This window comes from Poromitra crassiceps (genome assembly GCF_964638095.1).
Source record: "Poromitra crassiceps genome assembly, chromosome: 1".
Lineage (NCBI taxonomy): Eukaryota > Metazoa > Chordata > Actinopteri > Beryciformes > Melamphaidae > Poromitra > Poromitra crassiceps.
This window is the reverse complement of record NC_139623.1, coordinates 110,364,406-110,386,431: the sequence shown is the minus strand read 5'-3', so window position 1 is coordinate 110,386,431 and position 22,026 is coordinate 110,364,406. Positions and strand designations below refer to the sequence as shown.

The following is a 22,026-nucleotide window of genomic DNA, read 5'->3' as shown; positions in this document are numbered from 1 at the left end:
AGCGTGATTGAACACTTTGGTGGTATGAGTATTAGAACAATGCGTACACCCAAGGGCGAATACCTGGTTTCACAAGTGGGGGGGACACAATAAAATGTGGAGCGCCAACCCTCTAGGGATGTCCGGGGGCATGCCCCCCCGGAAGTTTTTTTTTTTTTTACATTTTAAAGTAAAATGCATCAATTTGGTTCACTCTGAGGGGAAGATTAAGAGGCTAGATCTATGAAGAACTACACACACCACTAAATACATGCCTTTTAGACACCACCTCCTCCAACTCATCAGAGCTCTGATATGAAAGCAGGTGACATGAACAAGGCATAGAACAATACTGATGTGAAAGCCAGAGCCATATTGAAATCACGTTGGTTGTATTATTATTATTATTATTATCATTATTATTATTATTATTATTATTATTATTATTATTATTATTATTATTATTAGTGTGCTTTATTTTAAATTCAACCATGTTCACTGCTTACCATGTTCACTTCCTCTCATCACTTAACCCTTTATAGAGCAGCAGGGACATTCAGAGAATGTTAGAGGGGCAGGGGCTGGCAAAAAAGTTTTAACGTTTTTAGCCAGATTTAGAGGAATATCTCATTTTAAATTAACATTTGGATGATACTTGTCACAGAAAAATAACTCTACAAACTGAATAATATTAGTACAAAAGTTAAATTTGCTGTTACAATACTGTGAGTGCTGCCTTCAGGGACAGCTTGGAAAGGGGAATTTCCATACAGAGCGCCATTAGAAATGCATTCAGGGTCTGGAGAGGGCACTTTTTACAGACGAGGAAATCCGTGGCAATCTTTTGGAGTAGCCTATAGCTTATAATTAGCAACTCAATTAACATTCTCAGCCATAATATGATGACTGGTCAAACCGTAAGCATATTGAGCATGATTTTTTCAGTTTAAAAAGTGGGGGGGACAGAATCAAGGTTTTGAAAAGTGGGGGGGACATGTCGCCCCTGTCCCCAGTGGAAAATTCGCCCCTGCGTACACCTTCCACATTTGTAATTGCCGTACGCTTCTTGAGCTAACCAATTATTACTGGCAGGATTGGGTTGCTACATGGAATAGACAACAGTGTCTCTAATATTCTTGCCTCTCCTAAAGCAAAATCTTGGGCTGCATTGGGCCAGAGCTTTCAGGCTAGGATCACTGTTTAACATGGACCAATGTTTTCTTATGACACTTTTCACTGCAGTGGACACATGGCTGTATTCTGACACAAAAGTAACAGAGTTTTAATAATACAGTACTTGAGTATTCTTTCAGAGTATCTGTACTTTACTTGAGTATTTACAGTATATTTGTTAACTTTCACTTTCACTCCACTACATTTCCCAAATAAAATGTAGGCTATACTTTTACTCCATTACATGTAGCTTACCCTACTGTAAGCATCTTAGTTACAAAATAAAATCAGAAGAAATTTGGTAGCCTGCAAGCAAGGAGGTTTAGCAAATCAGTGCTCCTAATTTGCAAGTTACGTTAATGTCCACTCCCAGGCATTTGCTTGCTTGCTTTTTGATCAACAGCATTTACTTGTACTTTTTTTTATGTATTTTATTTTACAGTTTTCAGAACATAAAAACAGAACATAAACATAAAAACAAAAACAGGCTCATACACAGGAAAAAGGAAAAACATATACTACATTGTCAAAGTAACGACTCTGCTTATTTTTTTATTTTTTTTTACCGTTTGTTAACGTTAGCTCCCGTTATTTACTTGTACTTTTACTTTCAATACCTAAGTACATAAATACAGTAATATGAGAAAATTACTTAAATTGATTAAGTACAGAAAATATCAGCTACTTTAAGACTTTTACTCAAGTAATATTCTAGTAGGTGACTTTGACTTTTATCAAGTCTTTTTCTGGTAAGTACTGTATGGCTTTCGAGTACTGGTGATTTGTGGGCTTGTTTTGCAGGCAGGCAGCGTGAGACGGGGCAGTGAGTGCTACTGGCCGGGCTGGGGATGATAGGCAGGAGGAGAGAAGAGGCCTGAACACAATGAGCAGCCAGGACCACTGGGTCACACTGACCCCCGCCGAGTTCTCCCTGCTCCAGGAGTATGCTCAGTGTAAGTAAGGTGTGCCTTTGTGTTTGAAGGAGTGCGTGTGTGTGTGTGTGTGTGTGTGTGTGTGTGTGTGTGTGTGTGTGTGTGTGTGTGTGTGACCTCACAGTTGCTCGAGGGACATCACAGTTGGGTGACATCACCGATGTCCATGAGATCAGATCCTTAGGTTGCTGGTTCGAATCCGGCTCGCAGATGTCCCAATGTGTATGGTATCATCAGTCAGTGTGGGTATGGCATCATCAGTTGGCATGAGAGGGCCTTTTCTGCATGTTGTAAACAGTTGCAACATTAGCTGCTTTGCTAAATTAGCCTGCTGTCGGGTAATTAGCTAGCTAACAAACAAACAAACAAAAATGAAGGTATTGTGGTTGGGTTAAGGCATGAAGTCACTGAGGTCACTACCATTGCAGGTAACGCTTTATATTAAGGGTATATTAATAAGAGTTAATTAATAGGTAATAAGGCTCTCATAAGGTGCTCATTAACACTATTATATGTTAATAATACTATATAAGTGTTAATAATCACATTATGAACATATTTATTGGTAGCTTATAAGACATTTATAAGCACTTTATAACCACCTTTACTAGCTGGTTTTGTTACTTCATTAAGCTTAACTCATTGAGTGCCAATGACAACTAAAGTCGTCAATTCAAATAGTAACGTAGAGTGCCAATGACGACTAAAGTCGTCAATTGCGTTTTTTGACGGTGGGACGTGGATCAAAGCCTGATGCATCTCCTGTAAAAATATGGGGGATGTTGAAGGTGTATAAGCTATTTTACAGACCCATTAGGTGGCGACAGTGCTCTCCAGATTAGAGAAAGGTGAGGAAAAAAGAGTAGAAGAAGCGTGGGGAAACGGAAACCGATGCATGCTGTAACGTTAGCTGTGAACAGCAGCCAATCTGCTCCCACAACTGAGCCCCCCCGTCTCCGCTGCGACAGTTCCTCCACACGATTAGTTGCCAGAAAAGGAGCACCCGACACCAGCGTCCCTCCGAAAAGTCAAATTATTCTCAGCTGGAAGCGCTGGGAGCGGCGGAACGGTGGAGCGCTGTGAAAAAGCTGGGTGCAGCGTACTTTGAAACGTGCAGAGCAAACGTGCAGCAGAGAGCCACCAGAGACACTCCCACGGAGGAGTTTGCAGTTGAGGGGGGTGGGGCACGCAGGGCACCATACAACACCGACCCAGACAGCAGGCTCGATGGACAGATTGGCAAACACAAGCTAGAATACCTGATGCCCACCAGCAGTAAATCAAGACCAGCAAGAAGGTGTAGGGTCTGCGCACGCAGGGGCCAGCGCTGCTGGTTGCAGCTAAAAAATATTATTTTGCCAAACAAAATTCCTTTGTTTTCGCTGTTTTATTGAAGGAAATTATTTTTGAGGTGTCACTACATCAGAAAATATTAGCTTCAGAGTCAGTGATGTGCTTGAAATGCTTCATTTCACAAAAGGCTCATTATCTCAGCTTCTAGTTTGAAACGTCTGTTTTTGGTGAAACCAACCTATCTAATACTGCTGATAACTAAAGAACAGAAAATGATATCAATAAACTTTTTTTTGCTGATTATACAAGAGAGTCTCATCGTTCTTTGGGCGTGTTCGGTGTTTACATAGTAATATCACACAATATTCTGTGGGCCTCGAGAAATCACTGAAAACGCTCTGAAAGGGCTGGCACTGGGAGCATCCGTAGTTTGTTATTATTACCTCATTAGCAGTTAACTATGCACTTATTAACAGTTAACTATGCTTTTTGCAAGTACCGGATCTAAAGCGAGAACATTCCCTTATTAAGGTTAATAAATCCTTTATTATGCACTTATTATGCGTTTTGTAGGTACCGGATCTAAAGCGAGAACAGTGCCTTATTAAGGTTAATAAATCAAGTCAAGTCAAGTTTATTTGTATAGCACATTTCATACACAGAGGCAATTCAAAGTGCTTCACATAGAATGGTTGACAAGAAAATAAAAGAATAAAAGAAGAGAATAAAATGGACATTTAAAAGCATCACAACAAAACTTAAAAAAAGAGCATAAAAAGTGCATTAAGCAACAGGCGCAGCAGTTGCAAAAAGGGCAAAAAAATTATAGAGGACTCATTGTCATTGGGTTTGCATAATAGAATAAATCAATTTATCTATATTGAGTCCCCCGACATCATGACTATATAACAAACATGACTACCCACACATAAAACTCAGTCAATTTATTATGCACTTATTAACAGTTAACTATGCTTTTTGTAGGTACCGGATCTAAAGCGAGAACAGTGCCTTATTAAGGTTAATAAATCATTTATTATGCACTTATTAACAGTTAACTATGGTTTTCACAGCTCACCTAGTGGGAAGGACCACTAGTGGTCAAGGTTGATAAAATGTGAGTAAAAATGACAATGTTTTAGCAGGGATTGACAAAAACACACTTTAAGACAGCTCTTTAAAACTTGTTTCACTTTCCAAGTGCAAAAGTGTACAAAATAACTGAGGTAGGTTTATTTTTATATAAAATAAAAACAGTGTCTTTCGATATGTAGCCTTTACAATCTAGCATTTACAACAGTGCAATTGTATCAAAATGGCTGTAAACCTCTCCAAATAGTGCATTATTATTATTATATTAATTAACGCTTATTAATAGAACCTTAATATAAAGCGTTACCCTATTGCATTTTACTACTGTTTGCATTTTACTATAATTTGTCATGTGATGTGTAATGTGCTTGGACCCGAGGAAGACTAGTGGTCATCTTGGCGGCAGCTAATGGGGGTCCTTTTAATAAACAAATAAACAAATAACTGGCTGGGTGTGGCCGAGGCAGAACTAGCGGTTACTTAACAGTTAGTTAATGCTTAAAGGTCCCAATTCGTGCAGTTGTAACCTTTTAAAAACGTGTGTCTCTGGTCCATAAAACATGATTCTGGATTAATTTGTCGAAAATATAACAACCCCGTTTGTTGTGACGGAGTTCTCACTTCCTCATCTTGTTGCTTCCCAAGAATGGCCTGTTTCTATAATATATTCAGAACTAACAGCTAATCAGATTAGCGTCTGTGGACCAGCACGCTAGGTTGCGAGTTATCGTTAACTTAACGGTTACTACGCTAAAGAGGACATCTCAAAATGCCTAGACTTACCGAATGCACCTCTGCAGTTGCTGGATCACGTACAGTTGGCGTCGCTCCAGCTAGAAGTGTTAATTTTGTGGCTATAGACAAAATGGTGCAGGTAGCTTGTGTGAGAGAGACCCGCGCAGTATGCGTGAGGAAGCTTGTGACGTCCCGATCCCCCCTATGGGCAAACGAAGCGTTTGGGGGTGTGGCTTGAAGGAGACTGCAGGGGGAAGCTGGATAGGGACAAATCCAACTGTGGCAGTTCTGAGCTTGTGACCACTCATTACAGGGAGGGCTGACAGCAGTATATATGCATTTACAAGTAAAAACAGCTTTTGCACGGAATGGGACCTTTAATTAATACACTTAATTAACCGTTATAAAGTAAAGTGTTACCGTTACGTTATTTTCTAGTGGTTTGGAGGAGAGACTAGGGCTAAAGACAAGATGCTGTAGTTTCCTGTGTCACAGTCCATGAATCGATAAAGAAAATCCCCTTCATCAGATTATTCACTTTTGCTTAGAACGTGAATGGATCTGCTCCCACACCATAGCGGTTGCTGGTGCTGGTGCTGGACTCGGGTGTCCATTCTCTGTGCCACTATTAGGCTCTGTATGTGAGGTCCTGTTGTCCTTGTACCCTTGTAACTGTGTACTTTGTTACTACGTAAGTTGTCACCAAGAAGATGTATGCTTATTACTTCACTGCAACTTTGCCAAATGATGTGATGATGCTGATAGGGTCTGCTCTGCAGGCCCAGAGGTGACGCAGTTCTGAGGCAAACACTGTACACACAGAAGCAGTTCTGAGGCAAACACTGTACACACAGAAGCAGTTCTGAGGCAAACACTGTACACACAGAAGCAGTTCTGAGGCAAACACTGTACAGACAGAAGCAGTTCTGAGGCAAACACTGTACAGACAGAAGCAGTTCTGAGGCAAACACTGTACACACAGAAGCAGTTCTGAGGCAAACACTGTACACACAGAAGCAGTTTAGCTTCACATTCCCTTGTATCTGTGTAATGTTACCATTCCTAATCCCTGGACTTCTTTTGAGCGCTTCTACTTGAGGCAAATTTTCAATTCTGCCAATTTGCTCTGTTGAAACACTAGTGTGCTGTAGCACCATGCAGCAGTAATCCACTTCACACACGCAGACTTAATGTGCACACACAGATTCCTCCTCCACTGCTTTGCTATGGCAGCATCGGACCACCACCTAGCAACAACAAAGGAGAGTATAAATCTCTTCCGAAAACCACTGTTGGATCCAATTGACCGCGGTGTGAACCTGAGAAATCAGCCGTTTTGATGATAAATCTTGGGGATTTGTTCGTCTGATCCTCTTGGCTGAGTTAGCAAAGCTCGGGCTGCACAGGCTGCATTTCATCTGTCTGCTGCTGTTCGGGCTCCAGATGATTGATTGGCAACACAACAAATGGCTCCTATGCTCTGCAGACTGTGTTCTGGATGCCTGGCGTTTATGTTACGCTCCAAGATGTTGACACATTTCATCGTTTGAAAGTAACGGTACCAGGGATGGAAAGTGTGACCTGCCGGGCGGACTGCAGGAAGCATGCGCACCACCACCACACATGGCTTTGGACAGCTTTTGAATGTACAAAGCAAGTCACAGCAAATGGTTTGTGGGAAGAATTCAACAAAATCTCGCTATGGAAAAGGGCTAGACCCATGAATGAAAGTTTGTCAGGTCATCCAAAGTGCTTGTTGCAGGAGCTGTCCTTGCACAATAGCAGGGTAGATACAGCGGTTGAGCAGAATCTATTTCGGCGCCAAAGTCGACATCTCGATGACGTTTTAACTGGAGGTTCTTTTATTAGCTATTCAGCGTGCTAAGTCTGAATGTAAATAATTTATGCTTGTCGCCAAGGACCTCTTCTACCGGTAAAGTGTTTCACTTCGCAATGAACAGTTCTCCCTTTAATTGCTTTGTGCCTGGTGGCAACATTCTGACGCTGACTCTCTCCGGAGGATGCTCCAATCATGAGCCATGTTGTTAACTTACATTCATGTTTTGAAAATATTTGTTTTCTTGATGGCAAAGGAGTGTGGTTGTATTACACAAGAGAATGTTTCAAGGACTGGCGGATAGGGCTGCGCGATATTGACCAAAAATCATATCTGTATTTTTAGGCTGAATGGTGATACACGATATATATCTCTGTATTTTCTATGAAGAAGTGGGCTAAATGTTCAGTTGATAAAGAATCGTAAGTAATGTGGATAGAATGACTAGGTAAATGCAAATAATAGAACAGCTACAACAGTCTGGTAAGTTCAGAAAATGACACCACTTTACTGTAATGCAGCCTTTAAAACCTGGAGAAGACAACACTTATGACACATATCACCATATTACCATATCCAAAATCTAAGATGATATCAAGTCTCATCACGATAGCAATATAATGTCAATACTTTGCCCAGTCGTGCTGGGAGAGACTCGAGCTGCACAGCATAGCTTCATATGAAAAGAGTGAGGGATTGAAAGGCAGGGAGCGGAATGACAACACAAAGGAGTGAGAGACACAATGAAAGAGTGTGTGCGTGCGCGCGCGTGCGTGTGTGTGTGTGTGTGTGTGTGTGTGTGTGTGTGCGTGCGTGCGTGCGTGCGTGCGTGTGTCCGTGCAATGCATGCATGTGTGCACGGTAGGTGGATTTGGATAATCATTTTTCAACGAGCTCGGGGCGAGTCTTTGTGCTCTGTGCAGCTACAGGTTATAATAAAATGTCCCCTTCTCTCAGCCACAACAATGGGCGTTAGTCGCCTCGCCATCTCTCCCTTCATCATCCTTCTATCTCTCCCTCCCTCCTCATTAAAGTCAGCTGTGCGCACACTTTCATAACATTTTAATGCTTGTGCACCCAGCCAGGCACCGAAGGCCTGTGTTGCAAAGCAATTAGAATTTCTCTTTATTTGATATAATTGCAGATGTGGGTAGTGTAGCAGAGAGCTGCATTACAGAAAGAGTTTTCTATATTGTATCTTCAATACACAATGGTCTTGTCCTGTGATCACACAACAATGGTGAAGGCAGCATTACCCCGAGTGATATGTTGTTATTCAGTGCATGTTGAGTCTGACAGACAATCACCCAATAGCCCATATATTATCACTCCAATCTGAATCACCCAATAGCCCATATATTATCACTCCAATCTGAATCCCTAATGGTTTTGTGTAGATGATCCGCTAATGAAGACGGTCAGTAATACACTCTCGATCCAGTAGAATGTGAAACATTTATTTCCGACGCCTGAACCGTACAATTCATGATGAGAAAATCAAAGATGCTAAGTGCCGCCATTAGGGGGAGAGAGGCTACAGATGTGAAAACCCATCAAGAGTTGATTATCCAAAAAGTACTATAATGCAGGGCCTAATGAGATCATGCAGAATACTGGCAATTATAAACAAATGTATATACTACAGAAGTAGTCTCACACAGCTCCTTAATGATGTGATAACCAACGCCCCCCCCCCCCTGCTATTTTTTTTTAGCCTAAAATAAATGTTGCAGCTAAAGGCAGCTATTTCTTCTCTATGGGAAGCACTATGATCTGATTTCTCTGAGTCGATCTGAATTTAGTGTGGGCAAAGTTGCCCTCTAGGGCAACTAATAGCTGTATAAAACAGCCAAAGGTGCAGACAGTCATCTTTGCCTGATCCTTTTGAGGGGACGCTTAAAGAGTTTATAACAGTTTTATACATTTTCACAGTTTTGGAAGAGTTTGGAAAAGTCTGGCACCTATGCACTTCCTCTTCTCTCTTTCTTTCAACTTAGCTGCAACCCTTAACTCCCAGCAACTCAGCATAAATCAGTGACACACAGTGCAGTAGTATTCATCACCACACTCCCATCTTGGTAGGAAAAACAGCTGATTGTAATCAATTAAGGTGATTAGATAGATAGATAGATAGATAGATAGATAGATATGCTTTATTCCAGACTCAAGGTCCATACAAAAATACAATCAAATACACACAATACAAAAAAGATTAAAAGAAAACACAAAATAAAAATAGTCTAGTGACTCATTTTAAAAGACACCTATACCAGTGCTCCCAAAACTGAGATGTGCAGCATGTGGCACTGTACGCAATGTTCACCAGCACCACAACAAGTTGATTTTCAGAATCATTTAACCGACAGATAAACCTATACATTACATTTCTCAAGACAGCTTGCAGTGTGTTCACTCCAGCACTCACAAACATCTCACTCGCACTAGTCCATCTGGGCCTTTTTAGCAGTATTCTCAGAGCATCATTATATGCCACTTGCAGTCTCTGAAGGCTGGCTTTTTTTATAGTTCAACCACAGATGTGCAGTGTACAAAGGTGAACAAAACGCTGTAAACAAGAGTCAGCATCACTCCATCAGTGCAACAACCAAATTTATGTGACAATACATTTGCTCGCACATACAACATACGACACTGACGATAAATGTCCATCTGTCAGTTGGTCTGTGATCACGTGACCAAGATATTTCACTTCACTGCAGACATTCAGAACATTACCAGACAGTTTAAAGTCAGGAAAGGTCATACGTCTATCTTCCACGGTTCTGCAAATCATAATAGCACTTTTTGCATCGTTATATTTTACATCCTGTTGTTCCCCAAACACAGAGCACACATTAAGGAGCTGCTGCAGACCGGCTGAGCTCGGGCTAAAAATGACACAATCATCCGCGTACATATATGGTTCATCACTGTAGTGCCGACCATACAGCCAGTTTTACATAAGCTTAATTTACATGATAAATCGTATTTGATTAGAATCAAATGACACACACAGCCAATGAACTGTGTGAATACTATAGCCTACAGTAGGCTATGTGCAGCAGCTTACCTCACAGCCCTGCTGCTGCTGCTGCACTTGATAATAGGGGTCGAATAGAGTACTGCAGGAATGAGTCCAGAAGTCTGGACTTGTTGTGAAGTTGAACTTGTAACTGCCTTGAGTAGACCAAACCAAGCCCCCAGGAATAGCGCTGGGCTGTGAAGCCATTTGAACATGGTGGCGAAGCTCTGTATTGCAAGTCACGTGACGCCATGCAGCCCAGAAAGGAAAATTCCCATCCACTTGCATGGGGACCCCGGCAGCTGTTAAACCCAGGGGAATTTTTTCCGGGTGTCACTCAAAGTATGAAACGACTCTTTTAATTATCAAATAATTTTTTATGGGGCATTTTTTCTTCAGAAGCCACTAAGAGCCGTATACGGGGGTATCTTCTTCTTGTAATACAATCCATGGGTGGGAGGGGTGGGAGACGTCATGGAACACGTCATGGCACACATGCGCACTTGGCCTTGGGCTGCATGGTCAGGAAGTAAAACCAGGAAGAAAAAGCCCCCATGATGGCTTCATGCGCCAATGAGCAACCTCCGTCCGAATGCATGTGTGGGCGTGGCACGTCCCCTATCCAGTTCTTTTAATACATCCATGGACCAAACACGCACGCACGCACGCACGCACGCACGCGCACACACACACACACACACACACACACACACACACACACACACACACACACACACACACACACACACACACACACACACAACAAACAGCAATAGACCCTTTTCACAACAACCATTTTGAGGTGGTAAAGCAGGAAATAAAGCAGGTGTAACCATACCATTAATGATGGTTCCATTCCATTCAGGTGTCCCAGTGCCAGTAGCCCTCATCAATGTTATTGGTTACACCTGTTTTATTTCCTACTTTACCACCTCAAAACGGTTGCTGTGGAAAGGGCTATGCATATATTTGGAATGTGTTACATATCAATATAAATTAGTCCAATTGAAAAAGGCAAAGTTATGTCTTAAGACACAGGAAATGTCTTAAGATATTCAGTCTTGAAGACACAGAAAATCGTATGTCTCAAGACGTGCACTTTCATGTCTTAAGACATAGAAAATGTGTCTTAAGATGTTCAATGTCTTCAAGACACAGAAAATCTGTCTCTTATGTCTCAAGACGTGCACTTTCATGTCTTAAGACATGACTGCAGGTCTTCAGTTTAAGTCTCAAGGTGTCTTGAGACATCTTGACCATACAAAATGTCTCAAGACATCTTGGTTTTGGTCACTAAGACATCTTAAGACGTCTCAAGACGATGGTGATGACTGGTATGGATGTGAGGCATCAATATTAAATTTAGACTGTTTAATAACTATCGAAAAACTTGGTCGTAGCTGTTTTAAACGCGATTTTCAGAAAACGCTTTAAAAGTCATAAAAGTGGTGCTCATTTGTGAAGATTGTCTTACTGGGTTCGCTGTGTTCATGAGCCGCACATTTTGAGGTCCCACATGTCTGTAGTGTGAAAACTGTAGGAGGAACAGCTTGAGTTGTGTCAGACGGGAACACACACGGGCTCTGCCTGCTGGGATCATGATGCTGCATCCAAGCCAAATATATGATCCAACAATCAGGCTGTCAGGCCTTGTACTGTACACAGCTGTAACTCAACGTCCAGGAGATATCCATAAAGAAAACTCTCAGGCGCTGCACACATAAAGAAAAACAGAAAAGCAAATCATTAGGAGTGTCCATTTAAGTTATATCTCAACATTAGACGTTAGTAGTGCTGCTGAATGTATGTGTAACGTACACTCAGTGTCATGCTGTGTATAGTCAGCAGGTAAAGAGGGAGCCAAATGAGTGAAATACACTAACACAAATACAGTAACTTGTGCTCAATGTCTTTCCATAGACTCAACCAAGAAGCTGAAAGATGTGCTGCAAGAGTTCCATGGAGACGGTGTTTTGGCTAAATACAATCCAGAGGAGGTATGTATGGTTTGTATGGTCTGGTCCAACCATGCGGACAGTTCCTATAAAGCACGGCTACCTGTGTGAATTATCAAAAATGTAGCTAATTGACTAATTGACTACTATTTCTTGAATCCGTGAGCTAGTTAGACATCTTACTTGCATTGCTGTTTTATTTTTGATTCCTTGCTACTTTCAAGCCAGTAGCCTAAGCATGCGTTAGTCATTGTTGCGTGAAGGCTGTAGTAGTAGTAAAGTCACTCAAGAGAGCTGTATAAAAACCACTCTAAACAAGCAACATATTTTCTCCCTTTGTGGTAACAATTTACATGTGTATTGGTCGACAATTTGCACAGTATAAATGTAAGATGTGGGATTCATACATGGAACTGTTGGGTCTCTTTCTCTCTACATTGCTACGTGCTGTAGAAGCAGGAAATCCTCAGCCAGGTAACTGCTATCTCTTCCTCTCTCAGATTTGACTGCTGCTGAGTTTTCCTGTGTGTTATGTATTTCCTTGTTGGATAACTCAACTCTCTCAAACAGCCACGAAGCCCAGAAGCAAAACAAACAAACAAACAAACAAAAAACATGAAATGAATGCTTGTTAATTTATTGTTTTTAGGCGGAGAAAGACAATTAAATTAGACACTTTACAGTTCTAGGATAACTTATTTTCATAAGCTAAATATTGTGAAAACCATCTAGATCAGTGCTGACCAATTTGGGGCCCGCGGGCCAAGTTTGGCGGCTCTGTTTGTTTTGGCCCGCCACGGATTTGGGAAAAAAAATAAAATAATAATAATAATAATAATAATTTTTTTCCCCGATTTTTTTTTATCCAGAATGCAACTCGGGCAAGTTATCAGATATCTGCACTGATTGCAAAGGGTGGACAAGCTTTTTCATGTGGTGACTTTGTGAAACAGTGTCTGAATGTGGCTGCGGATACTGTGTTCACTCCTGAGATTGCATCCCTGCAAATTGTCATGGCAAATTGTTTACAAAAGATGGACAATAAAGCTGATTTTCAAAGTACCTTGAGGATTTTTCAAGTTGTGAATTAAGTCAAATTTCAACCTTGATTACAAAGGTGGAAAATTCAACTGTTTTTAACTGGTGTTTACTGATTAAATGTTTAAGCTCCCCACAAATGCAGATGTTTTTTTAAATATATATAACCAATTGCAAATTATTACAATTACCAAACAGATAAAAAGTAGATTATTATATTGAAATGTTATTTTAGATTTAGAATGTTAATTTTCTATAAAACACAATACATTTTAATGTAATTCCACAACGTTTATTTTTGGCCCTCGGCCCTCCACCCAGATTGAGTTTTGGCCCTTCATGGGAAATAATTTGGGCACCCCTGATCTAGATCAATGTTATCACATTGTGAGCAAGCATGTAGGCGTTGTTGGTAGACTTTGTGCCTGCTGAACTACAGCTGCACTTTCACTTCACAAGGAATTGTTTAGAACAGAGGTTCCCAAACTTTTGCGACCAAGTACCACCCAAACCAAATTTCCCAGGGACCACTTCCAGTGCGTATACCCCCCCCCCCCTCCATAAAATAAAATTTGCTGATTTAAGCATGCAATAGCAGCAGAAAGGCTAAATGACAATATAAGGCTACTAGCTGGTTAAAAACGGACACACACACACACACACACACACACACACACACACACACACACACACACACACACACACACACACACACACCTGCCAACATTAGGCTGTGAAAAAGAGGACCCCTTTGAAAAAAAAATTCCCTTGCCAAAATGTAGCCTAACTTTGGAGTGTTATTTAGCTACCTTCCTGTCAAGCTAGCATGACATGGTTGGTACAAATCAATTCCTTAAGTCTTTTAGTTTCATATGATCCCAGAAACTTCACTCTGGCTTTAAAACTGAGCCTGCTGCAGCCTCTGAAAGCAAATGTTCAAAAGTTTCCCAAATATCGTGATATTTCCGAAAATCGGCCCAATCCAGCTACTCCTCAGGGTTCATGTGTATGTAAAAACTAATAATAATAAAAAAAAAAAAAAAAAAATTGCAATTCTCTGGCGGACCACCAGGCGGAGCCCCGCGATCCACCAGTGGTCCACGGACTACAGTTTGGGAGCCAATTTAGAAAATCGAGTTTTGTTTGAGTTTTGTCTGAACTTAGGATGTATAGTCTTGAATTTAATTGGCAGAGAGACACGTGTTTTGTTTACAACATACTAAAGTAGTCCAACTACATAACATTGTCTACAGGATAATGGTCATTGGACAATGAATTCAGACACCTTGTTCCCAGTGTACCAATGCAGTTTGGCAATTTGACTACACACACGTGCACACACATGCACGCACGCATGCACGAGCACACACACACACACACACGTACGCACGCACGCACGCGCACACACACACACACACACACACACACACACACACACACACACACACACACACACACACACTTCACACACTTCTTCTCACCCACACTTTCTTATCCATGTACATTGTGGTACATGTTAGACTAAATGCAGGAGGGCTTTCACAGACTAGTCGACTTTCAAACCCACTGGTCAACACTGTGCATCATAGTCGACTAGCAAAACGTAGAACAAGCCAGCACACGAGATGTCCTTTCTTTTATCGTATTTTATTTACCTCAGTCCGGGGTACTGTGTACAGCACAAACAGTTTCGGCACTAGGCCTTCATCTGCGTCGGTAATGGCGAAAACTCGAGCCGTCAGATGATAACCAGGGATAGATGCGGTTGGTCAGATGATAACCAGGGATAGACGCGGTTGGTCAGATGATAACCAGGGATAGACGCGGTTGGTCAGATGATAACCAGGGATAGACGCGGTTGGTCAGATGATAACCAGGGATAGACGCGGTTGTCATCATAGTCGACTAATCACTCATCTGTGGTTTTAGGAATAAACAATATAAATAAACAAATTGAACATAGATTTGATTGAACAATCATTTTCTACAGGATGCCATGTTAAAAAACAGAATTGAAGGTATTTAGAGAGGGAAAGACTCCCGTGAATAAGTTTACCAATCAAAATCTAACATTTTTCACAAGTCATAACTACCTAGCAACATTTGGGAAACTGACTAATACCTGGAACAACCATTACCATCCCGTCAGCTTCTCATGCAATGGAAACGTTGAGGACGAACCTTGGATACGAGCCGGTATGGTGCAGGGAAGTTTAATCACGTTAGCGTTAGCTGTGCGGTTTGATTAAAGCTGTGCAGGTTGGGTAGCGGATGAATTTACATGTGATTAAACTTGAGCCAGACTACGTGTGCATTAAACGGTTTTAACGCACACCTGCCGGTCAATTAGAAAAGAGTATTCACCAAGACCATGGTATGAACCAGCATGTGTCTCTGTCTCGTTTTAGGAGATTGACTTCGAGGGCTTCAAGGTCTTCATGCAGACCTTCTTGGAGAGTGAACTCCCCGAGGAGTTCTGTCAGCACCTCTTCCTGTCCTTTAGCAACAAGGACAAGGGGCCCAAACCCACTCCCTCATCATCTGACAAACCCAGAGTCTCTGGTAAGTATATGTATATACTATATATAGTATATATATATATAGTAGTAAGTATATAATAATAATAAAATATGTATATGTATAAGATCATTACACTAACAAACGGTGAAGTTATGCACACACCATTTTGGGGGTCTTGTAGTCACTGATATACTCTGGCTTTACATGGTGAAACTTTCACACAACTTTAGTTGGTTGAAACTTAGGTGAAACTAAGTTGCAATTGTGTCTACTCTAAAGCAGGGTGGGAATTACCCGGAAGCCATGGAGGCCAGTTCTGATACCCATTGGAACACACAATCACTGGCCATTTAGCCAGGCCCCGCTCACAGAGTTGGCATGCAGCCTCTCCTCTCTCTCCCCAGAGGGTTTTCATAGTCCATTTCCCTGACTCATCTCAACTCCGCTCGTGGTCCGAACGAATGCTTACGAATGGGGCTCTCCATGGTGCTGAACCTGTGTGGCCTCATTCTGGCCACAATATTAGCCATTTCTGCCCAGTTAGTCAGCCCTAATGACCTCATTCAAAAATCCGGCACCATCTGCTCAGTCAGGACCCCTGCCAGTACCTGTGCCAAATATGAACCCTGTCAGGCCGACGGTGTTGGAGGAAAATGAAACAGACTTAGGCCGTGTGTCCATATAGCTTCTTTTCCTAAGCTCCAGCGTATTTTTTCAGTTGTTTCCAATGAGGGTAGAGCGTATGTGGGCCCATACGGCCGTCTAGAGCAGGGGTTCCCAACCTTTTTTGTGCCAAGGACCGGTAGATACATGGGAAAAAAGTCACGGACCGGTTGTCAACTTTAATGGTTTTAGTTACATATATATTTACTCACCAGGTGGCGACAGAGTAAATAACAGTCTTTTGTGTTGTACTGTATGTAGCCTACAGTATTTATGTTTTTGTTTCAACTACAAACATACTGTAAATAAACGTCAACTTGAAACTATGTTTTAACTACCACACACAGCCTATAATATTATAGCCTATGTTTATCAAAAATGCCAAATGCCGGTACCGGTCCGCGGCCCGGTGGTTGGGGACCACTGGTCTAGAGAAAGTGCGCTGTGCCCAGCGCCTATTTTCAGAGCTTTTTTGTGTGCCGGCTCCATGCAGCGCTTCCAGCTGAAAATATCTGAACTTTTCAGAAAGACGCTGGTGTCGGGTGCACCGTTTCATACAACTAATCATATGGAGAAACTATCAACAGAGACAGAAAGACTCAATTGTGGGAGCAGATTGGCTGGACACTGAATATTTCTGGGGAGTGTTGCGCTAAATCACCGTACGTGTTGTTAGCTCATGTTAGCTGTCAGCTATCAAGCTAGCTAGCGCTGCTGATACGTTATTGCGTTACTTTCAGGCTTCCTTGCATATTGTGCGGTAGGGTCAGCACTCCCCAGCGTACTTCCAGTATTTGAATGTCAGGAATATATGCCATATGGACGCACAGCCATACATACAGAGATACATACATACTGTAGGTTTGCTCATTTATGTTTAAGATGCTAATTATTAGAATGCGTACCATACAATATACTATATTTTACTACTTACTGTATATATTTTATACTATATTTTATACTATACTATATATTTTGTGTGTTTTTGCATGCAGTTTTTTGTAGTGCTGCATGATTTGGGGGAAAGGTGCGATTAGCGATTATGGTGGACAATATTGCAATTAGCAATTGTGATTGCGATATAATAAACAAATGGTATCTAGGGATGTATGATCACCTTGGACAAAAATACGGTAAATACGGTTTCACGGTATCACAGACTAAAATACATTAACTATATTAAAATATATTAAAACTAAATAAATAAAACAATTTGAAATAAAATAATTCTCTTTCAAAAAAATAAAACATTTTAAGAACAGAATACAGCATAATATATATATTTTTTATAATAAAATCTTTACAAATTAAATAGCCATGTACTCTTCACAACATCCTGTGATATCAGTCTAGGTTTGAGACATTTGCCTGTCCCAAACATGTAAAAAAGAAACACCAGAAAACTAGAAACTGCAGCACTGTATTACAGCACATGATAGAAGATGGCTCAGACTGCAAAGTTAGTTACATGTCAGTCCAGTAATACAATGAGTAATACACCCCATTTTTTTTTTTTTTGTAGCGACAGATGGCCTTAAACGCCACACTCGCATGACTCTTCTTTTTTGAGAGAGGCGAGGTAACGTGCATCCAGCTCCTGTGGAATTAGATACACCATAAACAGTAATATTTCCGACCAGTGAGAGGCAGCAATGTGCCGTAAGGCATCTAGTCTGCCGGAAAGCTATCTGAAGAAGAAGAAGAACGACCCTGAAGGCGTCATGTGACTGGCTTGCTAGGGGAGGGAGGAGAGCAGGAAAAGATGGCGGACATAGAGGGAATGGAGTCGGATGATGAAGCGGGAGATAGTGGAGGTTTAAACGAAACCGCTGTGTGCGGCCCCGCGATGCGAAATCAGTTTCTGGCAGCAAATCACTTTTTGGGCACAACTTTCTCAAAAGTAATCTACTGTTAATAGGCCTACACCTAACACCACATACCTGTATGGTCCGGAATTATGTAGCCTAATAAAAACCATGACAAACGAATTCTCATTTTTAAATCAAGGTGTGTGTTTTTTCTGCAATGTAGTTGAAAATCAATGTGACATTCTGAAGAGGGAAGAGTGTGTGCGCACAAGGTGTTGGAGAGAGAGCGGGGACCATGCCATGCGTAATGTATCCAAGCGAGGATTTCCTGCACTGCGTGGAGAATACTGTCTGCGCTCAGGCGTAGTGGGGGTTTTTGCGCTAAGACCTGCTATTAGGTGCCGTTAAAATTGAGAGCACCCAAGGCCATTTTTCCTAACACATTGCGCCGGAAAGCCTATTTTCGCACGGGCAACGGCCAAACCTGTGTTTACGCTCGGAACATGGCGATGGTATCTTCGCCAGAGTGCAAAATGACACTTGCGCGAGGCAGATGATAGGCTAAGAGGTGCACAAAGGCCAGTATTTAGCACGGACACGCAGTGGCGTTCCTGACCAAGTTGGTGCCCTAGGCAAGATTTTTGCTGGTGCGATATAATAAAAATTATATCGCAGCTAATATTCCACCACAAATACTTATACAGTCACACAGAAACTGTATAGCTTCATGCATTTGAAGTTTATTGGAAATGGGAACAACGAACCAGTGCAAATATAAGAATTACAATATTAATAATATAATTAAAATAAAATACAATAAAATAAAATACAATAAAATAAAATATTATATAAAGCAGTAAAACACAACAAATTACAAATAGTAAGTAGTAAGTAGTAAGTAGTAGTAAGAGTAAAATAAGAGTATTGCACACACACACAACTAAAGAAAATGAATTGCAGTTGAGGCAATTTGGCAAATGACTGAGTCTGTAAAGTCCAACGATAATCTCTGGGCGATTCGCTTATCTTGCTTCTTGCTGCGCATCTCTGCTGCTGGAGTCAGTCAGTGGAGTGAGCATCAAAACAAACTGACGTCATGTCACCGCTAAAACTGCTGCCTGCAGTGCAGGCTCAGAATCGCCCTTCCCCCACTCTGGGAAAAAGCTCCGAGCAGGTAGAAGGGGGTGCAGCCGCGCGGGGGGTGGGGTGGTATGGATTAGGGACCATGGTGAAAGTACTGCAGCCCAGGCAGCCAGAAAGCCAGAATTAGAAAAATGATTTCACTATTATTTAAAGACTTAAGACGTTGTCCTGCTTATTTTTTGTCTACTATTGCAAAATAATTGTAGGCCTATTATCATGAATTTTTTTTTTTTTTTTTTTTTTTTTTTTGTACCCTCTCTGGTGCCCCTAACGGCTCAAGCGCCCCTAGCATTTGCCTAGTTCGCCTAATGGACGGCACACCACTGCGGACATGCCTGGGCCACGCCTACAACTGTGTCTGTGCTTAGATTCCAGCGCAAAACTGGATGGTGGAGGCAGACGATAACTTAAGATGCAGGGAAGATAGCATAAGAGGTGCGCAAACGATAGCGCCGTACGTCGATAGGGCCCATAATCTCAAAGGTTTTCATCTAAATAAATATCTGTTAAGTCACTATCTATCTGATACTGAGTTAACGCAATGGTGATTGAGCCTATGGCCCATCGATGGAAGCCTTTGTATTTTCAGTATTGCAGCAATTATGAACTTGGTGTCTGTGGTGACACAGGGTGGGCAGAGCTAACACAATAGACTCACTCTGCAGGTTCCTGACAACTCTTGTGTGAAGTAGGATAACAAGCTGCTTTTTTCCGGTCTCTGCTACAGTAGCATTACGGGTGGTTACTAGTAACTGGTAACAAACTGACTAATGTCACATAATATACAACACTGGGGGGTACGGTGGCGCAGTCGGTAGCGCTGTCGCCTCACAGCTAGAAGGTCCTGAGTTGGATTCTCGCCTGGGACGCTGTGGGCGCTGGGGTTGTGTTCCCCCCATATCTTCAGTGCCTACTGCCCAGGTGGGTTATCTCGTCGAAAGGGCCTTTCTGTGTGGAGTTTGCATGTTCTCCCCGTGCTCCCCAGGGGGTTCCTCCGTACATACCCCCCCCACTAAAAAACATGCAGAAGATCGTCATCGTCATCCGATCAGTGACGACAACATCCGAAGTTGGTCCCCGGGTGCTGGAAAGAAAAAGCGACCACTGCTCCTGGCCTGCCCCCCGGAGGAAAGGACAAGCCTGGATGGGTTAAATGCAGAGGACAAATTTCACCGGCCACCGTCAGCATGAGTGTGTGTTTGTGGCCGCATGCATGTATTGTGGTGTTCGTGTGACAATAAAAGACGGGCTTGTCCATCTACTAACTGTTTAACTGTTTAACTGTTTGGATATCACCTGCAATTACCACTCATCGCCATAGGTGTCACCCAAGAGAACAAAACTGGAATCTTATGGAATGCACTGGTTTTCTTTCTTCGATGAAATTATTGTTGTGCGATAAGCAGGTTGGTAGCAGCTTAGTGCACAATGGTACACAATATGCAAAAGTGTTAACATGCATGTTAAGAAATAAAATACATGTTAGACAAACAGCTGTCTAACATTTGTGTTGGTGAACTGGACATGACCCACCACTAATCAATCCAACAGTATGACTGTCAGGCATCCTGTCCCAGTGGGTCATTGATTGAGCCAACAGTAGAGGCATTGTAAAGGCTGTTTTGACCTTTCCGTCTGTGTCTCCCTGTAGGCCTGAAGCTTATCAAAGGCAGCTCCACCCCTCTGAAGCTGCCCGCGCCGCCCCGACATCTGGACACGCCGCCCTGGCCTCTGGACACAGTGCAGCTGAAGGACATTGTGTGCTACCTCTCTCTGCTGGAGGGTGGGCGTCCTGAAGACAAGCTGGAGTGTGAGTCCCTCGTCACATCACCTCTCCATTCTTACATTTGTTACTGTTTTCTCGGACACAGAGCTGCTCTGGAGGCAGAAATAGTCTCATTCGTTGAGATAAACCTCATTGGGCGGGGCCAAAGAACAACAGTTCTTCTGGCAAAGTAACATCGTAAATGAAGCCCAGTGAAAAAGACAAGAGTTGGAAGAATCTAATATTATGAGGCCTAGCACTCCAGCTAATAACTGAAAGTTAAGGTAACTATAGTTAGCCTAGCTGACCTTCCAAGTTCAAACTAGTCATACCAGCCACAACCCCTTGTGAAAAATGAAACCAACGCAGAAGTACCAAAAACTGCAGGTCCTCGAATGGCCACTTGAGGCTGCCTGCAAAAGCGAAGTCATTCCCCGTAGACCCACATGTTAAAATCCCAATTTTACTACAGAAAGTTGTACAGATGTCATACAACACATACCCACTGATGATGTACCACTGATGATGTCATAGACATTGTGACATTATTGTGTGACATTATTATGCATATTGTATATTATTGTGTGACATTATCTTATTATCTCTCCATCCACATCTCTTTATTCCACTTAAGCCGTTTTTCCACATGCGTACCGGAAAATTACCTGTAAGTCAATATCGGACATTTCCCGGAATTTCCCTTCACACCTGGGCGCTCGCATGTGGGAATATAGCAGCGAAATTGCCTGTATGTTGGGGGGCGGGGCGGCACTGCAGAGCGGGTGGGGAGTGACGTGTCGGCAAAACTCCGATGGTGAAATAAGTTTGCTTGTCACACAATAAATCACACTCGTTTGACTTAAGAGGGCATGTATGTTGTATCATTCACATTCGCTAACCAGCCTTTGAACTGAAATATTTGAAGAAGTTGGGATCCGTGTCTGAGAGAAATAGCCTGGCTGGTTCGATGTTTATCCGTTCACCTGCGTCGCGTTGAAGCACCTTTTACAGACTGGCTTCGTTTGATGTGTCCGGGCTTGGAGCGAGCAGGCAGCAGAGAGGGGAGAGGGG

At 42.1% G+C, this 22,026-nt stretch overlaps 1 protein-coding gene across 2 annotated transcripts in view; it reads left to right on the top strand.

Moving 5' to 3' along the window:
* Positions 1 to 2,035: 2,035 nt before the first annotated feature.
* dgkb (diacylglycerol kinase, beta) overlaps positions 2,036 to 22,026 on the top strand; it is a gene marked incomplete at both ends in the record, with an annotated part of 171,242 nt that continues 151,251 nt past the window's right edge. The window contains 5 exons of one of the 2 annotated variants that reach the window (XM_083636689.1): positions 2,036 to 2,105; positions 11,984 to 12,060; positions 12,472 to 12,492; positions 15,465 to 15,618; positions 20,842 to 21,000. In XM_083636689.1, coding sequence (XP_083492815.1) covers positions 2,036 to 2,105; positions 11,984 to 12,060; positions 12,472 to 12,492; positions 15,465 to 15,618; positions 20,842 to 21,000 — 481 coding nt within the window. The remainder of the gene's footprint in view (positions 2,106 to 11,983; positions 12,061 to 12,471; positions 12,493 to 15,464; positions 15,619 to 20,841; positions 21,001 to 22,026) is intronic. The other variant, XM_083636690.1, reaches the window with a different exon arrangement.